The 16,039-nt window shown below is 42.3% G+C and overlaps 1 protein-coding gene across 1 annotated transcript in view; it reads right to left on the bottom strand.

The window, feature by feature from the left end:
* LOC307155611 (phospholipid-transporting ATPase ABCA1) overlaps window positions 1-16,039 on the bottom strand; it is a 208,836-nt gene that overhangs the window by 31,807 nt on the left and 160,990 nt on the right. The window contains exons 37-43 of the mRNA XM_079866407.1: window positions 15,061-15,176; window positions 14,827-14,971; window positions 6,005-6,128; window positions 5,790-5,919; window positions 3,684-3,804; window positions 1,496-1,558; window positions 949-1,055 (exon numbers count right to left, since the gene is read on the bottom strand). Coding sequence (XP_079722533.1) covers window positions 949-1,055; window positions 1,496-1,558; window positions 3,684-3,804; window positions 5,790-5,919; window positions 6,005-6,128; window positions 14,827-14,971; window positions 15,061-15,176 — 806 coding nt within the window. The remainder of the gene's footprint in view (window positions 1-948; window positions 1,056-1,495; window positions 1,559-3,683; window positions 3,805-5,789; window positions 5,920-6,004; window positions 6,129-14,826; window positions 14,972-15,060; window positions 15,177-16,039) is intronic.

A 16,039-nucleotide genomic window follows, 5' to 3' on the forward strand; every position in this document is an offset into this window, starting at 1 on the left:
CTATGACTTCAACGTCACCACCACTAACAGCATAACGATGCTGTAAAAGCAGACTGAGTTTACCTTTTTCGGCGTGATGACATTTAATCTCCCCGACAGCCCCTGTAGTCCCATTTAGCCACTTGTTAGCAACCACCTTTTTCAAGACACGTAACAGCTTAAAAAAATCACGAGTGGGGTAATATTGATGTATTTTATGAATAAAAAGTGAAAGTGTCTTGAGCTTGTGTTCACTGCCTAATTTCAGTCATTTAACCAAAACCCCATTCAAAATTGGGTCATTGACTTCAGAACGATGGAACCGGAAGTGCTAAAATGCTAACTCGCTTCCGTGCTGTGGCCTACAAAGTGATGTCATACCTGTACCACTCTATAAAGTGTTACTGGCAGACTGGGAAAAGAGGTGCTGGAACAATGTAAAATCTGCGGAAAATTATTTTGAACATTTAAGCATGAAAACCTATTCTAGTAAACCCTAAAACCAAAATCAAGACTTTGAAAAAGGGCATAATAGGTCTCCTTTTAGGTTACCCAGCTTACTGTGGGAAATTAATGATAAAAATGTTTTCCCTTTAATTTATGGGAAATATAATTGATCAAAACCAACATTTGGCAAACTAGATAGACTCAACTGAGTGAAGTCAATTTGCTACCCATTCTGATGTATTTCTTTGATTTTTATTATTTTATGTTAAATTTAGATAAAGCTCATCAAAAAATGATTAGAAAATAAAACTCATACACACAAAGCTCATACACAGTAATATTTAGTTTGACCTCCCGAGTTTGACAATGAATATTTGAAGATTAAGCACCTCTTTTCCCCTGACCAATTAAGCATAATAAATTTGCTGAACTTTAGTGTTTTTTTTTACCCTCTTTAGTAAGACTTAAGTACAGCTTTATACATAATTTCATAATTACTTCTATTGCTTTTATACAGTGTACCTGTATCCGTTTACGAAGGCATCTCCTGCTGTCGGGCTGATGTCTCCAGTCAGCATTTTAAAAGTTGTAGTTTTACCTGCACCATTTATCCCCAACAAACCAAAACACTGCAAACCAAACACACACAATGATTTAGTGACAAATGCATTAACAGAAAAAACAAACAAAAAAAACAATACCTCAACGACCCAATGAGAAACACGATTTTCAAGCCAGTGTTGACACATTTAACAACAGTTAGTAGCTTTCAAAGAGTATCACAGCAATGAATCAATATTTGTTTCTTACTAATAATAGAGGGTGGCAGGTGGTATCAGGGGAAAAAGACTGTTATAAAATATTAGAATTTTTTTTTATTTTTTTTATTGCTGCCAAAAATTAAATGCATCTCTGCAAAAAGTAATTCCATGGGGTCTTTAGAGGCTAAAGTTATTTAAAGACCTTTGGCATTATACTCTTATTAAAAAATAATGAAATTCGTTTAGACACTTTCTTCTTATTAGTGCTTAAAATAAGTTTCCATTTTATATGAGTGTGTGTCATTTACCTCTGCAGCAGGAACACCCACACAGATTTTATCCACGGCTGGAGTGAGCTTCACCCGGTACATCTGAAGAAAATAATAAAAATAATAATAATAATAATAATAAATAAATAAAAAATCACCTGTTTAGAGCTTTTTTTTGTTTGTTAACACTTTATTTTGATGTTCCACTTTAGACATTCTACTAACTAGAAGTAACTTTGCATCTACATGTCAACTTATTCTACTAACCCGAACCCAGACATCTAACCCTAACCTAACAGTCTACTAATATTCAAATGAGTTAGTTGACATATATTTGCAAAGTTGCATAGTTAGTAGAATGTCTAAATTGGACCGTCGAAATAAAGTGTAACAATTTTTTGTTTGTTTTGCAAATATATAACTGTTTTCTGTGTAGAAAACATTATGTGATCCTCTAAGAACTAGTGCTGGGCAACGATTAATCGCATCCAAAATAAAAGAATGTGTTTACATAATATATTTAAGAAATATGATATACTCTGTATAAATTTATACATAATTTATATTATATATAAATATACATATTTTATATATAAATAAAAAAAAATTCTTAAATGTATACATGCATGTGTGTGTATTTATTTAAACCAAATAATTATACACAGTACACACACATATATTATGTAAACACAAACTTTTATTTCGGATGCGATTAATAGTTGTCCAGCACTACTAAGAACATATTAACCCTGTAAAGTCTGACATCTGAAATAATAGATTAGTAGTAGATTATTATAGATTATCAAAGCTCTGTAGCTTTAAAACATATAATGCAATGCAATACAAAGATGATTGAGAGATGAACAAATAAACGTTCCTCAAAAGCCTGATGGATCATATTTGACAAACATTTGAACATGATTTTTCTAAAAAATTATATATGGATAATCAAGTAAACCACTGCCACTGCCACTGTTGCCTTTGGCTTGCTCAGTTGGGGATATTATGGGGATATTTAATTTAATTTTATCAATCAATAAATTCCACTAGAAACAAACCTTGTTGTATTATTTTAATTTAATACTGTGAAGCTGCTTTGATACAATCTGTATTGTGAAAAGCGCTATATAAATATACTTGACTTAAACCTAAACAGCTTCCAGTAAATGTTCATCTTGAAATATTACTAACAATATAAAAGTTATTCTGTGAATAGCATCTGTACATCATCACAGAAAAGAATTTCAACTTAAAGTGCAGTGATGCAGTCCATAAAAAGTGGTGTTTGAGCTGTGTGAATGTTGAGAACTGTACATTCTCCTAGAATATTCTTTCAGGAATATTCAATATGAGGACTGGGAAAGAAGTGGTGAGGATCTCCTACATTAACACCTGTCCACACTCAGCCGCAGATTCATGAAGAACGGCGCGTGATTCATGTCACACAAACGGTGTCTCTTGAGTAGAGACAGCTGCTCTCTGCAAGTCTAGCTCAGCGTTGAGAGACATCTGATTACAGAACAGGACCAATCAAACTCTCACTCTTAATCACTGGACACTCCTGTGCACATCTGTACACTCGCACGCCTGGAACCACGAGCCTCTGCCCTGAATATTCAAAGTCTATCCTTGTGAAACAAGAAGCATTACTTATAACATAAATAATATAATTTAAAAGAATATACTTAAGAGTAAACTGAATGTAATGTTTTCAGACACCTAACTGCATGTTAATTGTAATTAAACGAAAATGTACTATAGTTTAATTTGATATCAAATGCAATAAGCAGAACTTTAGAGTGTTTTGACCCACTTAATTAGGACTAAAGTACATCTTTATATGTAATTTCATAATTGCTTCTATTTACAGGCTTTGAATTATGGTTAAAGTGTACTGCCGCATATACTGACAAGCATTTATGGTAATTTAAACTTTACTTTAATGTCATTTCTAATGAAACTCATTTTTAATAGAGTAAGCACAAAAAAAAAAATCTGGTGTTTCTTCTGAGCCTTTTTGATTATTAAATAATCAAGTGGGGAAAAACGGTATTGATCAGAATAACCCTGCTGTGAAAAAAAAAAAAAAAAACCCGACTGTTCACCCGACTTTTCACAAGTGTCCACAACTATGGCACTTTTCAAGGTATGAAGCTGGTAATTCATCATCCCTGAATGAATGTAATGAAACACTGCACCTCACTGATGCCACAGGAACAGGAAATACCTTAGTAAGGTCACATATTTGGAGCAGGTCATTCTGAGCTCCACCCTGGTGCACACGTTCACGCTCCCGAGCAACATCTTCATCCTCTCCTCCTGATGATGTAGGCAGTGACTTTATCGACCTGTGAGTAAAGATGTGTGAATTTCACCGCAGATCAGACAACATGATCATGTGTGTGTATATTTGAGAGCTGCACGATTACTCCTTAAAAGACCGCGATCTCGATTCAAACACCCACTCGATCTTAATCCTAAATGACAGCTATTCGCTTGTGTCTATTAAACCTTTGACAAAATTACTCCGGAACATTCAAATCTGTCTTTGCACTGCCGCTGACCTAGAGAGAGAGCAGTTGTCATGTATAGGTATAGGCTTCACAAACAGTCACAACCCACACAAAGAATCATTATTTCTGTGTTACAAATATTCAAATAATCACAGCAGTACTGGGATAAAAGCTTATAGTTCGTAAATAAACATTGATGTCTATGGTAGTGACCAAAGTACAGAAAAGCACCTGTTGAAAGTAACTTGGCACTTCTAATAACGATTGTATCAATTACATCATCACGCCACTAGGTGGGTGAGTCACTGAATCTAGTGAGCTACTAGAATGAGCATTTTTATCAAGCTCGTATATTTAAGTTCAGTAATTTCACTTAAATGGCAATGCAAATTACCTATTAATGGTCATTTAAGTGAAATTACTTAACTTAAATATGCAAGCTTTATAAAAATGATCATTCTAGAAGAAAATTTCAGATGGCACTTAGAGGCTTTTGCATCTGAACTCTTCATTCATACATACATACATATATATATATATATATATATATATATATATATATATATATACACACACACATATATATATATTTAGGGTTGCCAACTTCAGAAAAGAAAAATGTGGGACAATCGTGGTTCTTTACAGGAAAATAAGGGACACTCAAAATATTTGTAGCTACTGTATCACACAGTATATGTCATTTCAGGTTCGTATGTGTTTAACATTTTCTCAGATATAAACACTTTTGTTTTGCCTAACCTATTTATGTACAATTTAATTCTAAAACGAATTTTAAGGTCACACAAAAAAGTCACATTAGGCCTACACACAAACCATAGTTCAAAATAATAGCATTTATCTGAAATAGAAAGCTTTTGTAACATTATAGACTATTTTAAATAAATTAAATAAAGTAATAGCATACTTTCATGTTTTCTTGTGTGGCTGGATGTTGGACTCATGAACAAAAATCACGTTGTTTGAATTCACCAAAACTGATTTGCCGAAATCAAAACCCGGCCGGACAGTGAAAGGGATTTGCCGTTAGCGCGAGTCCGGATCGAACCGGAAGCAAATCAAACAATAATTTGTCCCAAAAGAATAATTAAATCTCAATTTAGAGTTTGTTATTCGTATGGCCTGATGTGCGTGAGTGTGGGCTGTGATTGGATGATGCGGTGTCGTGATCATTCTCAAGTGTCGTGTTGCTGTTGTATCAGTCAGTGGTTAGATCAGCGTAGCAGTCTATTTAATCGGGACAAGGGAGGTCCCGTATGGGACAAATAAATTAGACCCAAAATACGGGACGTCCCGGCTAATTCGGGACAGTTGGCAACCCTATATATATATATATATATATTACATATTGTAATATAATATATGTAATTTATTCCTGTGATGCAAATCAGCATCATTACTCCAGTCTTCAGTGTCACATTATCATCCACAAATCATTTTAATATGTTGATTGGTTGCTCAAGTAACATTTCTGATAACTATCAATGTTGAAAACAGTTGTGCTGCTTCATATTTTTTATGGAAACTTCCGTAACTTTATTTTACAGTGTTCCTTTTACACATCTTACATTAAAATACTATAGTAATAACAGTAAATTATTTTTAATTAGAAGCAACTAACCCTAAACCAAACACCAACACTAATCATATAGTAAGTACATGTTGTTAATATATTTGTATAATGACACTGTAACAAGGGCAACATAAAAGAAGGTGTAATTAAGAAAATGTTCATTATTACAAACTTTAGACTAGTACTGTAGGTGCCAACCAATTTTTGTAAAGAAGTGTGTTTCTCTTACCTTGGTTTGCAGAAGAACTTGTACTGTATGAGAAGGGTCAGGCCGAACATAACTGCCCCCTGAATGGACATGGCAAACAGATTCTTGCCCACCAAGTTCCAGTTGAGAGGATTTTCAAAGCGGTCTTCACCTGAAAACAGAGAACTCACTTACTTTACCACAAATATCAGCTTTCAACACTGAACTACAAGCTTCCGCATGCGTCAATGTCTTACCCAGGTTTTTGTAGAGGGTGGCCATTGCCTGGTTTTTGGCCATGTCCATCAGGCCTCTTCCCAAACAGAAATGAGGAAACACCAGCAGAGCCTGTTTCACTATGTCATTGATGCGAGTTATATTCTGGACATAAAGACAGATGAGACAGAGAATGGCAATGTTAGATTGGAAACACATGATTCTTCAAAATGAGTGAATTTAAATACACATTGTTTCACTGATTGTGTCATATGGATGTTTTTATAGTTATTTTCTGATCTTTTAATTGATAATGACTTCTCACTATGCACATTCCAGTGTTATTTTAGTATTTTATATATATATATATATATATTAGAATATGTATTAACATTTTGAATTATCTTTTATTTTAGTTTTAAGTTATTTTGTGCTTAGTCATTTTTAATATTTGTTTTTAGCTTTATATTTTATTTTATGGTTTAGTTTTTAGTCATTTTAGTACTTCAGCCCAAACTTCAGCTCTAACTTTTTTAAGTCTAAGTTTTTCATGTAATATTTATATTTAATTTGATTTAAATTATTATTATTTTTTTTTAAAGCCTTAGTGTTAGTTAACAATAACACTTTGCTAGGAAAAGAGCAACATGCATGTTCTGTTGAACTTCTCCTTTTGTTTTTCACATAAGAGCATACAGGTTTAGAAGTGATTAAATGATGACAGAATATTTATTTTTGGGAAACTATATTCCATTAAATGTTTTTTTTTCTTTTTTTGTATAAGGTCATAACTATTTGAAGCAAACCCCGACACACCTAGATTTTGCTTTGCATTTTATATAATAAGTCTAAATGTGAAAAATATGTCAAAAGAACATTCATTGTATCATTCTATGTGGAGTCTATCATTATATATTATATACATTTGAACCGAATACAAATGTCTACCCACAATTTTTAAAACAAAACAAAAAATTACCCAATACCAACGAATAAGAAAATGATCAATACTTCCAGCTCGCACCTCTGAAATGTAATTTGTTTTGTATGCTTTTGAAATCCATAATGTCAACAAGTAATGACAACATTGTTTTGTGGTGACACAACGAGTGATTAGAAAAAGACCCCAAAACCACCTTCCATTTATTTTCACATTTTAATCCACTTAGTGGATGGAAAGTTGTAGCATTTGACCAGCTATGTAATGCTAAGCGTATTAAAAACTGTCTACTGGGCAGTTGGGTCCTTCGGTTTTCAACAAAAATGAAAGCTTCCGGGTTTATAGGCGAGCTATGCCACATTACTGCATTAAATAATTTAAATATTGTTCAAATATACATATATCCTTGTGTGAATGAAGTGAAACTGTATCCTCAATCTCAAGCTAAAATCTAAAGTTGATGAAACATCGTTCTGATGATAGTCAAGCCATCTTCAGCAGCGTGCGATTCATCAAACACACTCTCACAGAGCTGAAGAAATCATGCAACAGTTTTCTTGCCAACTATTGTACGAGCCTCATGCTCATTCATCATCACAAACACCAGAGACGGTGAAATCACACAGGATTTACACTGACCCGTATTCTCCAAGACACACGCCCCCCCCCCATAAAAATATCTGAGTGCCTTAATTCTGCTCCATTCAACAAACTAACTGGGGCATCTAGTCAATGGATTCACCAATTTATGGCATCAACACTTTGGAATACAGCAGTTAAGAGAAGCTAACAGGACTAAACAGCTAATTTTACTGACTTCTTTACAAGGTTTCATGAAGATGGCTGCACTGTTATTTTAACTAATTATTAGCACACTTATTTATTATTTAGTACAATTTAAAAGTTACATTTTAATTGGACTAAAACAGTACATCGACCTAAGCATTAATCTGACTAAAATATTTGCACATTTTGTTTTTGGAAAATCAGACTAACAGCCCTGGAAAATTTAATTAATTCAATTCAATTCACATTTATGATTACAGCTTGACTTCATCCAGCATTTACCCAAGCAAACAAAGAACATTTTCACAATGTTATATTTTGGTTGCAATTAGGTAATGTTGCAGTTCAACATCTTAAAAATGTTTTAGAAACCACATCTAAAACGTTATAACCAAAATAATGTTTTAGAAACATTGTAAAAAAAACACACCTTTCTGGTATGCTATTAAATAGTCCCAAAAAAAAAAGTGTAAATATCATGTGTGTTTATTACGAAACCAAAACCAGACCAAACGGCAACTTTTGTGAAATGTTAAAATACCGTAATCTGTATAACAATATTAGCGTCCACACCAACAAATGTTATGTTTATTGTAATCACACGCTGCCGTTACTTTAAAGTCGAAAAGACGTTAACACTGTCATCTCACATCAAGACAGTGATCCGTGACTCAATCTATAATAGGATCTGAACCAAAAGTTGTGATCCGTTGCATCCCTAGTTCCCTATCGTCCGGTCACTACGACGTACGTCGTGGTGAACGACGAATAGGAATCTCGCTAGAGAGGCCAATCTACTTCGAGTGAAACTAAACGAGCCAATGCATATTGGCGTGCAATCATTTGCATCAGCTGTGCAGCCTCGCAGCGCGGGTATTTAACGAGCAGCTGGTGCGATTGCACTTCAGCTTTTTGCTTCGGAGCCGAGCGTTTCGATGCTGTTTAATCTACTGAGTGATCAAACAACGAGCAAGCTCTTCAAGATGATCTCTCGTGTCTGGTGCGGGCGATACAGCGCAGCAGCGGGGTCGACTTTCTTTTTCTCTCTTTGTTTATGTGTTACTGAGCAAAACAAAAAAGCTGTTTTCACAGCTGGTAACGGTGCGCCAAGAGCGCCGAATAGCCGTTCTTATGGCTGGTAAGACTGCCGTGAAGAGAGACAGCGCACGACAGGTGCATATTCCTGTCTGTGTCCGCTGCGACCGTTCCCCTGCGTGCTTCAGTACCAAGGAGAGTATTTCCCTGAAAGAGCTTACATGGGTGTGAGTTGCGTCTTTCTAAAGATGACATTCCACCCGTGTGTTTCTGGTTGCGGTCGTTTCCTGTCCTCACTGACGGCCACGATCACTGTCTTGCATGCCTGGGAAACATGTGAGATTGTGTTCGTGGGTGGTTCATGTTCTCGCGGGAACATGACCACGTCGGCACGCCGGTCAACTCTTCTTTCTCCGGAAAGTTGAGTCCCCTCTGTTGTTGGCCAGCCGCTGCTTGTGTGTAAAGCACAGCTGCAGGTCTGCTCGACACTCTGGGGGACCGTGGAGATCGGCGAGAGCTTCCGCGGGGAAAACCCGACGGATCTCTCGCTCCTCAGCGTGTCGTGTGCCGTCGAGCTGCCGGGCTGCAGCGCGGGTTGTCACGGCAACCCAGCGCTCGCTCGGCGCTCTAGGTGCGCGGTCTCCTTGTCTATTCTCCGTTGTAGCGCCCTCCCTGGTGGCCACCAGGAGAGGTCTACTTCAGTAGAATGGCTTGGGTGATCTGAGAGCTGAGGGCTTCTCCTTCGGGGAACCAACCCCCTAGGGCCCCTCCCTCTCTAGCGCATCACAAGTTGTGCAGCTTCTGGATGGGATTGCTGGTCCTTCAAAATTGGAGGAACCTAGCGTTTCATTCAGGGCTCCAGCTGAGGGCAGATGTCGATTGCTGCGTCGGAGAGAGGGCCTGTTTTGTTCTGGAAATGAGGGTATGCTGAGTCCCACTGTAATAGTGTGTGTGCTTATGCTGCATCAGATTCAGAACTGACAGCCATGCTTTCCCGGGGTTTTCTCGGATGTGCATTGAAAACTTAGGAGTATGGAGCTATATTGGTGCCAAAATATGGAACGCCAAAAGTGCCAAATTCTGCATAAGTTTTCACCTCTCTCACTACCCTCGAGGGTGGGGTGGCTGTGCCCCTGGCGAGCCACCTCTGCCCTGCATGCGAGGCCAAGGCACTCTTATTGCACGAGGGTAGTTCTGAGCCGGAGTTGAGCTGCGCTTGTCGACTGACCGTGTTCAAGTCACAGCGCAGGCCCTCGGCCAGACGATGTCCACCTTGGTGGTCCAGAAGCTCCCCTGGCTGTCCTTGCAGAGGTGTGAGACGTCGTCAAAGTACGCTTTCTTGATGCTCCCATCTCACAAGGTGGCCTTTTCGGCGACACTGTTGAGAATTGGCCCAGCAGTTCTCCGCAGTTAGCAGCAGACTGAAGCGCTTCCCCGATGTACCACCAGAGTGCCTCGTTGGCTGCCCCTCAGTCTACTCGTCGCCAAGGGTGTCATCCCCTGCAAAAAAAAAAAAAAACACTCCGGCACAGCCTGCTCTACTGTGTCCGCTGCAGGAGGATGACACCGCCCGTCTCAGCCACTGTTTAAGTGGTCGGTGAAACAATCACCCCTGAGATGGGTGACCCGGAGATGGGTGGAGCTGCTCTCACCCGGTGAGGGCCGGGGTACGAATCTTTTGAGTGTTCCACCACTGGAGTCACAGTGGTACCTAAATTCTCAAAAAAAAAAAAAAACAAGAGCAGTTCTTCTATCCCTGGGTCTGAAGAGGACCAGGAGAGCAGTGGGAGGAGAGAATCCTCACCACTCTCATCCGCCTCTTCTATCGCCAGCAGGCAACAGTGTGCGGTTCGAGAACGCAACCAAGCCGCCTCCTGCACCTCCTGCCTTGTGGAACCAGGTAAGTGTTGCACAGCACACTCAGACTCCGCTACGGGGCGCCTCCCAGAGAGAGCCTTCCGAGCCGAGCCCCTGTGTTCCACCTCGCTGCCCCGCTCCGGGTACGCCTACGGTCCCTTTGGTCCCGCTTGTACGGTCTCTGCGAGCCTGGCTAGCGCTCCCCAGTCCGTCTCGCTGTCTCATTCGGACCATCAGGCTCGGCTATGCGATTCAGTTCGCCCGGCGTCCCCCCAAGTTTCGGGCCATCCACTCCACTACAGTGAGAGCAGCCGATGCCCATGTCTTGTGTGTGGAGATCGCAGTCCTACTGGCGAAGGACGCGAGAGAGCCGGTCCCTCCAGCCGATATGAGGTCAGGGCACTACAGTCCCTACTTCATTGTACCCAAGAAAGGTGGTGGGTTACGACCGATCTTGGACCAGTGAGTTTTGAATCGGAGCCTTCACAAGCTACCGCTCAAAATGCTCACGCAGAATTGCATTTTCGAATGCATCCGTCCCCGAGATTGGTTTGCAGCGATCGACCTGATGGACACGTACTTTCATGTCTCGATTCTTCCTCGACACAGGCCGTTTCTGTGCTTTGTGTTCGAGGGTCGAGCATATCAGTACAAGGTCCTGCCCTTCGGGCTGGCCCTGTCTCCCCGTGTCTTCACGAAAGTCACGGAGGGGGCCCTTGTTCCCATGAGAGAACAGGGCGTTCGCATCCTCAACTATCTCGACGACTGGCTCATACTGGCACACTCTCGAGATCAGTCATGCGAACACAGGGACCTTGTGCTCAGGCACCTCAGCCAGTTGGGCCTTCAGGTCACCTGGGAAAAGAGCAAACTCGCCCCCGTGCAGAGGATCTCTTTTCTCGGTATGGAGTTGGATTCGGTCGCTCAGACAGCGCGCCTCACAGAGCAGCGCGCTCAGTCGGTGTTGAACTGCTTGAACACGTTCAAGGGCAGGACGGCGGTCACACTGAAATTCTTTCAGAGGCTCCTGGGGCATTTGGCAGCGGCTGCAGCGGTAACTCCGTTCGGTCTGCTCCATATGAGACCGCTTCAGCACTGGCTTCACGGCCGAGTCCCGAGATGGGCGTGGCATCACGGCACTCACCGGGTGGCAATCACACCGGAGTGCCGCCAGACCTTCAGTCCGTGGTCAGACCCCTCGTTCCTCCGGGCAGGAGTCCCCTTGGAACAGGTGTCCAGGCATGCTGTGGTTTTCACAGACGCCTCTGCCACCGGCTGGGGTGCCACGTACAACGGGCATGCAGTGTCAGGGGTGTGGACGGGCCCCCAACTGCACTGGCACATCAACTGCCTCGAGTTGCTAGCAGTACGTCTCGCTCTGAGCCGCTTAAAAAGGCCGCTACAGGGCAGAGACGTGCTGGTCCGTACGGACAACACTGCGACCGTTGCGTACATCAACCGTCAAGGTGGTCTACGCTCCCGTCACATGTCGCAACTCGCCCGCCATCTCCTCCTTTGGAGTCAGAAGCATCTGAGGTCGCTTCGAGCCATGTATGTCCCCGGTGTGCTCAACCGTGTGGCCGACGAGCTATCATGAGCCGTGCTCCCGGGAGAATGGCGACTCCAGCCCCAGGTGGTTCAGCTGATCTGAAGAGAGTTCGGAGAGGCTCAGGTAGACCTGTTTGCCTCCTCAGAAACCTCCCACTGCCGGTTGTTTTACTCCCTGACCGAGGGAACACTCGGCACGGATGCACAGGCACACAGCTGGCCCCGGGGCCTCCGCAAATATGCATTTCCCCAGTGAGCCTACTTGCACAGACCCTGTGCAAAGTCAGGGAGGACGAGGAGCAGGTCCTTCTGGTGGCTCCCTATTGGCCCACCCGGACTTGGTTCCCAGAACTCATGCTCCTCGTGACAGTCCCTCCCTGGCCCATTCCTCTGAGGAAGGATCTTCTGACTCAGAGACGGGGCACCCTTTGGCATCCGCGTCCGGATCTCTGGAAACTCCATGTCTGGTCCCTGGACGGGACGCGGAGGTTCTAGGTGACTTACCCCCAGAGGTACTTAACACCATCACTTCTGCGCTAGCACCGTCTACGAGACGTGCGTACGCCTTGAAGTGGAACCTGTTCGTCGAGTGGTGTTCCTCTCGCAGAGAGGACCCCCGAAGATGTTCGATAGGGTCAGTGCTTTCCTTCTTGCAGCAAGGGTTGGAGCAAAGGCTGTCTCTCTCCACCCTCAAAATACACGCTGCCGCTATTTCAGCTTATCATGACCACATAGATGGCAAAACAGTTGGAAAGCACGACCTGGTCGTCAGGTTCCTTAGGGGGGCGAGACGATTAAATCCTCCTCGTCCCCCCTCCATACCCTCTTGGGACCTTTCCCTGGTGCTCCGAGCACTTCAGGATGCTCCCTTGAGCCTTTGCAGTCAGCAGACTTAAAGCTTCTCTCCTTGAAGACTTTGCTGCTGATTGCACTGGCCTCGATCAAGAGGGTAGGGGACCTGCAAGCATTTTCGGTCGACGAGTCGTGCCTAGAGTTCGGGCCAGGTGACAACCATGTTGTACTGAGACCCCGGCCTGGCTATGTGCCCAAGGTTCCTACCACTCCCTTTAGAGATCAGGTAGTGAACCTGCAAGCGCTGCCCCTGGAGGAGGCAGACCCAGCCCTGGCTTTGCTCTGTCCCGTTCGCGCTCTGCGTATGTACGTGGACAGAACTCAAAGCGTCAGGACCTCAGACCAGCTCTTTGTCTGTTACGGAGGCCAGCAGAAGGGAAAGGCTGTCTCCAAGCAGAGGATGGCCCACTGGATAGTGGATGCCATTGCCTTGGCTTACCAAGCCCAAGGCGTGCCCTGCCCGCTCAGGTTGCATGCACACTCCACAAGAGGCGTTGCATCCTCCTGGGCGCTGGCACGTGGCTCCTCGCTAACAGATATCTGTAGAGCTGCGGGTTGGGCGACACTTAACACGTTCGCTAGATACTGTAGCCTACGTGTAGAGCTGGTGTCCTCCCGTGTTCTCGCCCTAAACGGGTAGAAGCACTGTGAGTACCGGCTCTGTCGGCTTGCTGCACCCTACTGTGCACCCTTATTGCTCCAGAGTCAAAACCTGTCGAGTCCTCCAAACACCCTCGGCCCGGACGTGGCGGAGCGTCCGGTGCCAGGCCTTTATCCGCTGAATCCTTGAGAACCGGGTCTAGGCTGGGTCCCATATGTGTGACCCTACGGGGATCCCATATGTGTATATCTTCCACGGCTGCTCCTAAACGGAAGCCCGTGTCTTCCCTTGGGCTTAGTCACCCACTATTCATATGCAGTACAACCCTTGGGTTAGTCCATATGTTTTTTCCCACATAACTCTTCTTAAGAATGTGGCTCCCGCAGCGTTCCCCTCCCTCAGATCGGGCACGCTTCCCAGTGTTATCCAATTATCTCACTGTATGGGTTATCACGGAACAACAGTGACGGATACTCTCGGTGTAAGCCCTCTCCTATCGTCCTTCCAGGCAAGAAGGTGTAGAGGCTTGCTCTGGGCGCTGGATGGGGTGCAGCAGCTGTGGCACTTTAGTAGGGATTCCTATTCGTCGTGCACCACGACGTACGTCGTAGTGACCGGACGATAGGGAACGTCTCGGTTACATATGGTAACCCTCGTTCCCTGAGGGAGGGAACGGAGACGTACGTCCCGTCGCCACATCTGCTGCGACCCGCCGGGGCAGCCAGCTCACCGGCTCGGCTCCTCAGCAAAAAACTGAAGTGCAATCGCACCAGCTGCTCGTTAAATACCCGCGCTGCGAGGCTGCACAGCTGATGCAAATGATTGCACGCCAATATGCATTGGCTCGTTTAGTTTCACTCGAAGTAGATTGGCCTCTCTAGCGAGATTCCTATTCGTCGTTCACCACGACGTACGTCTCCGTTCCCTCCCTCAGGGAACGAGGGTTACCATATGTAACCGAGACGTTATCAATATAGTTATTGTTCTTGGTGTGAACAGATCCTAAGCATCAGGAAGGGCTGAAAGAAAGCTTTGTGCTTTGTAAGTCACAGATGATAAGAATGACACACTCTTCAGAAGAAATAATATACCCATCATGCTCATATGGCACACCTTATGCCTCAAAAAGAAACTGTCAAATTGTCAGTAAATAAAATAAATAAATCGAAATAACAGACACAATGTCTGTTTTTCACTGCAGGCTTTAAGTAAATTGTGTGTGTGTGTGTGTGCTGGAGTCTCACCGGGTCGTCAAAGAGCTCCATGACGAATGTGGCTACGCTGCCATTGATGCCGATGAAGAGGTTGATGCAGGTCAGAACCACATACGCTGTGCTGGGAACGCTGAACAGGAAGGAGGCGGGATACATCATCGGAGTGATGGACCACCTGTGAGACAAAAACACACAATGCAAACACTCACAAACACATTTAAACTCCAGGCGAAGAAAAAACAAACAACCACCACACACACTCACCCGTAAAGCAACAGCAGCAGTATGAGTGCAGGCAGGTTGGGTGGAGAGACGTAAGATTTTTGTTGGAAACACAGGAAGATGACGATGACGATGATACACGGGACGACATAATTACACTGAAACACAACAGAATCAAACGTAATACTTAAAGACACACGAGAACAATAACAACAAAAGAAATACAATAGATTAAATGTGTTAAGTAATATGAATTAATCTATTATCACAACACAATTTTGTTTGCTTAACAATTGATAAAAAAATCCTAATTTAAATAAGTATATGCACTGCACATTCCAGAGTAAGCGCTACACCGTGTTCATTTACACACGAGCAGATCATGATTTGCAGTAAATGCTGCTTCACATGAACTCCATATCTGCAAGTGCTGTGAGTTCGTCACTTATAACGTGCATTTGAAAATGCAACATGCTAAATATTAGACCAGATTTCAAAGAGACGAGTTCATAAACCTGCTGCCAACAAAGGAGAAGTGTTAAACTTTATTGCTAAAATAAAAGCTCAATGATTTAATTTAGAAAAATTAAGAAATTAGGACACAAATATAAGTATTGTAAATTTACAAATGTACAGTAAAATAAAACTAGTATAATTATTTTCCTACATTTTTTTTATTCCATAGTGAAATGCTCTTGTAGTAATATTTATTTTGGTTTGATATTTTATTTTATAACAATAAATATAATTATTATTTTATAGTGATATCAAAACACAATCTCAAAACTTAGGGTCAAATTGTGCAGTCTTTCAAATAAACACAGCAAACCTGGATTCTTTTTTTTTTTTATCTTACTTTAAATTGCAATTTCAATATTTTTCAGAAAATTTCAATTATATATTTTCCCCCCAAATCATGTAGCCCTTTGGTTATTTCAAAAACTTGCATCCTATTTACTAACCATATACTATCAGTTTTTACAGATATAGCTATTTCATATATGATATCATGCAGCTAGAT

The sequence above is a fragment of the Squalius cephalus genome (genome assembly GCF_949319135.1).
Source record: "Squalius cephalus genome assembly, chromosome: 3".
Taxonomy (NCBI): domain Eukaryota; kingdom Metazoa; phylum Chordata; class Actinopteri; order Cypriniformes; family Leuciscidae; genus Squalius; species Squalius cephalus.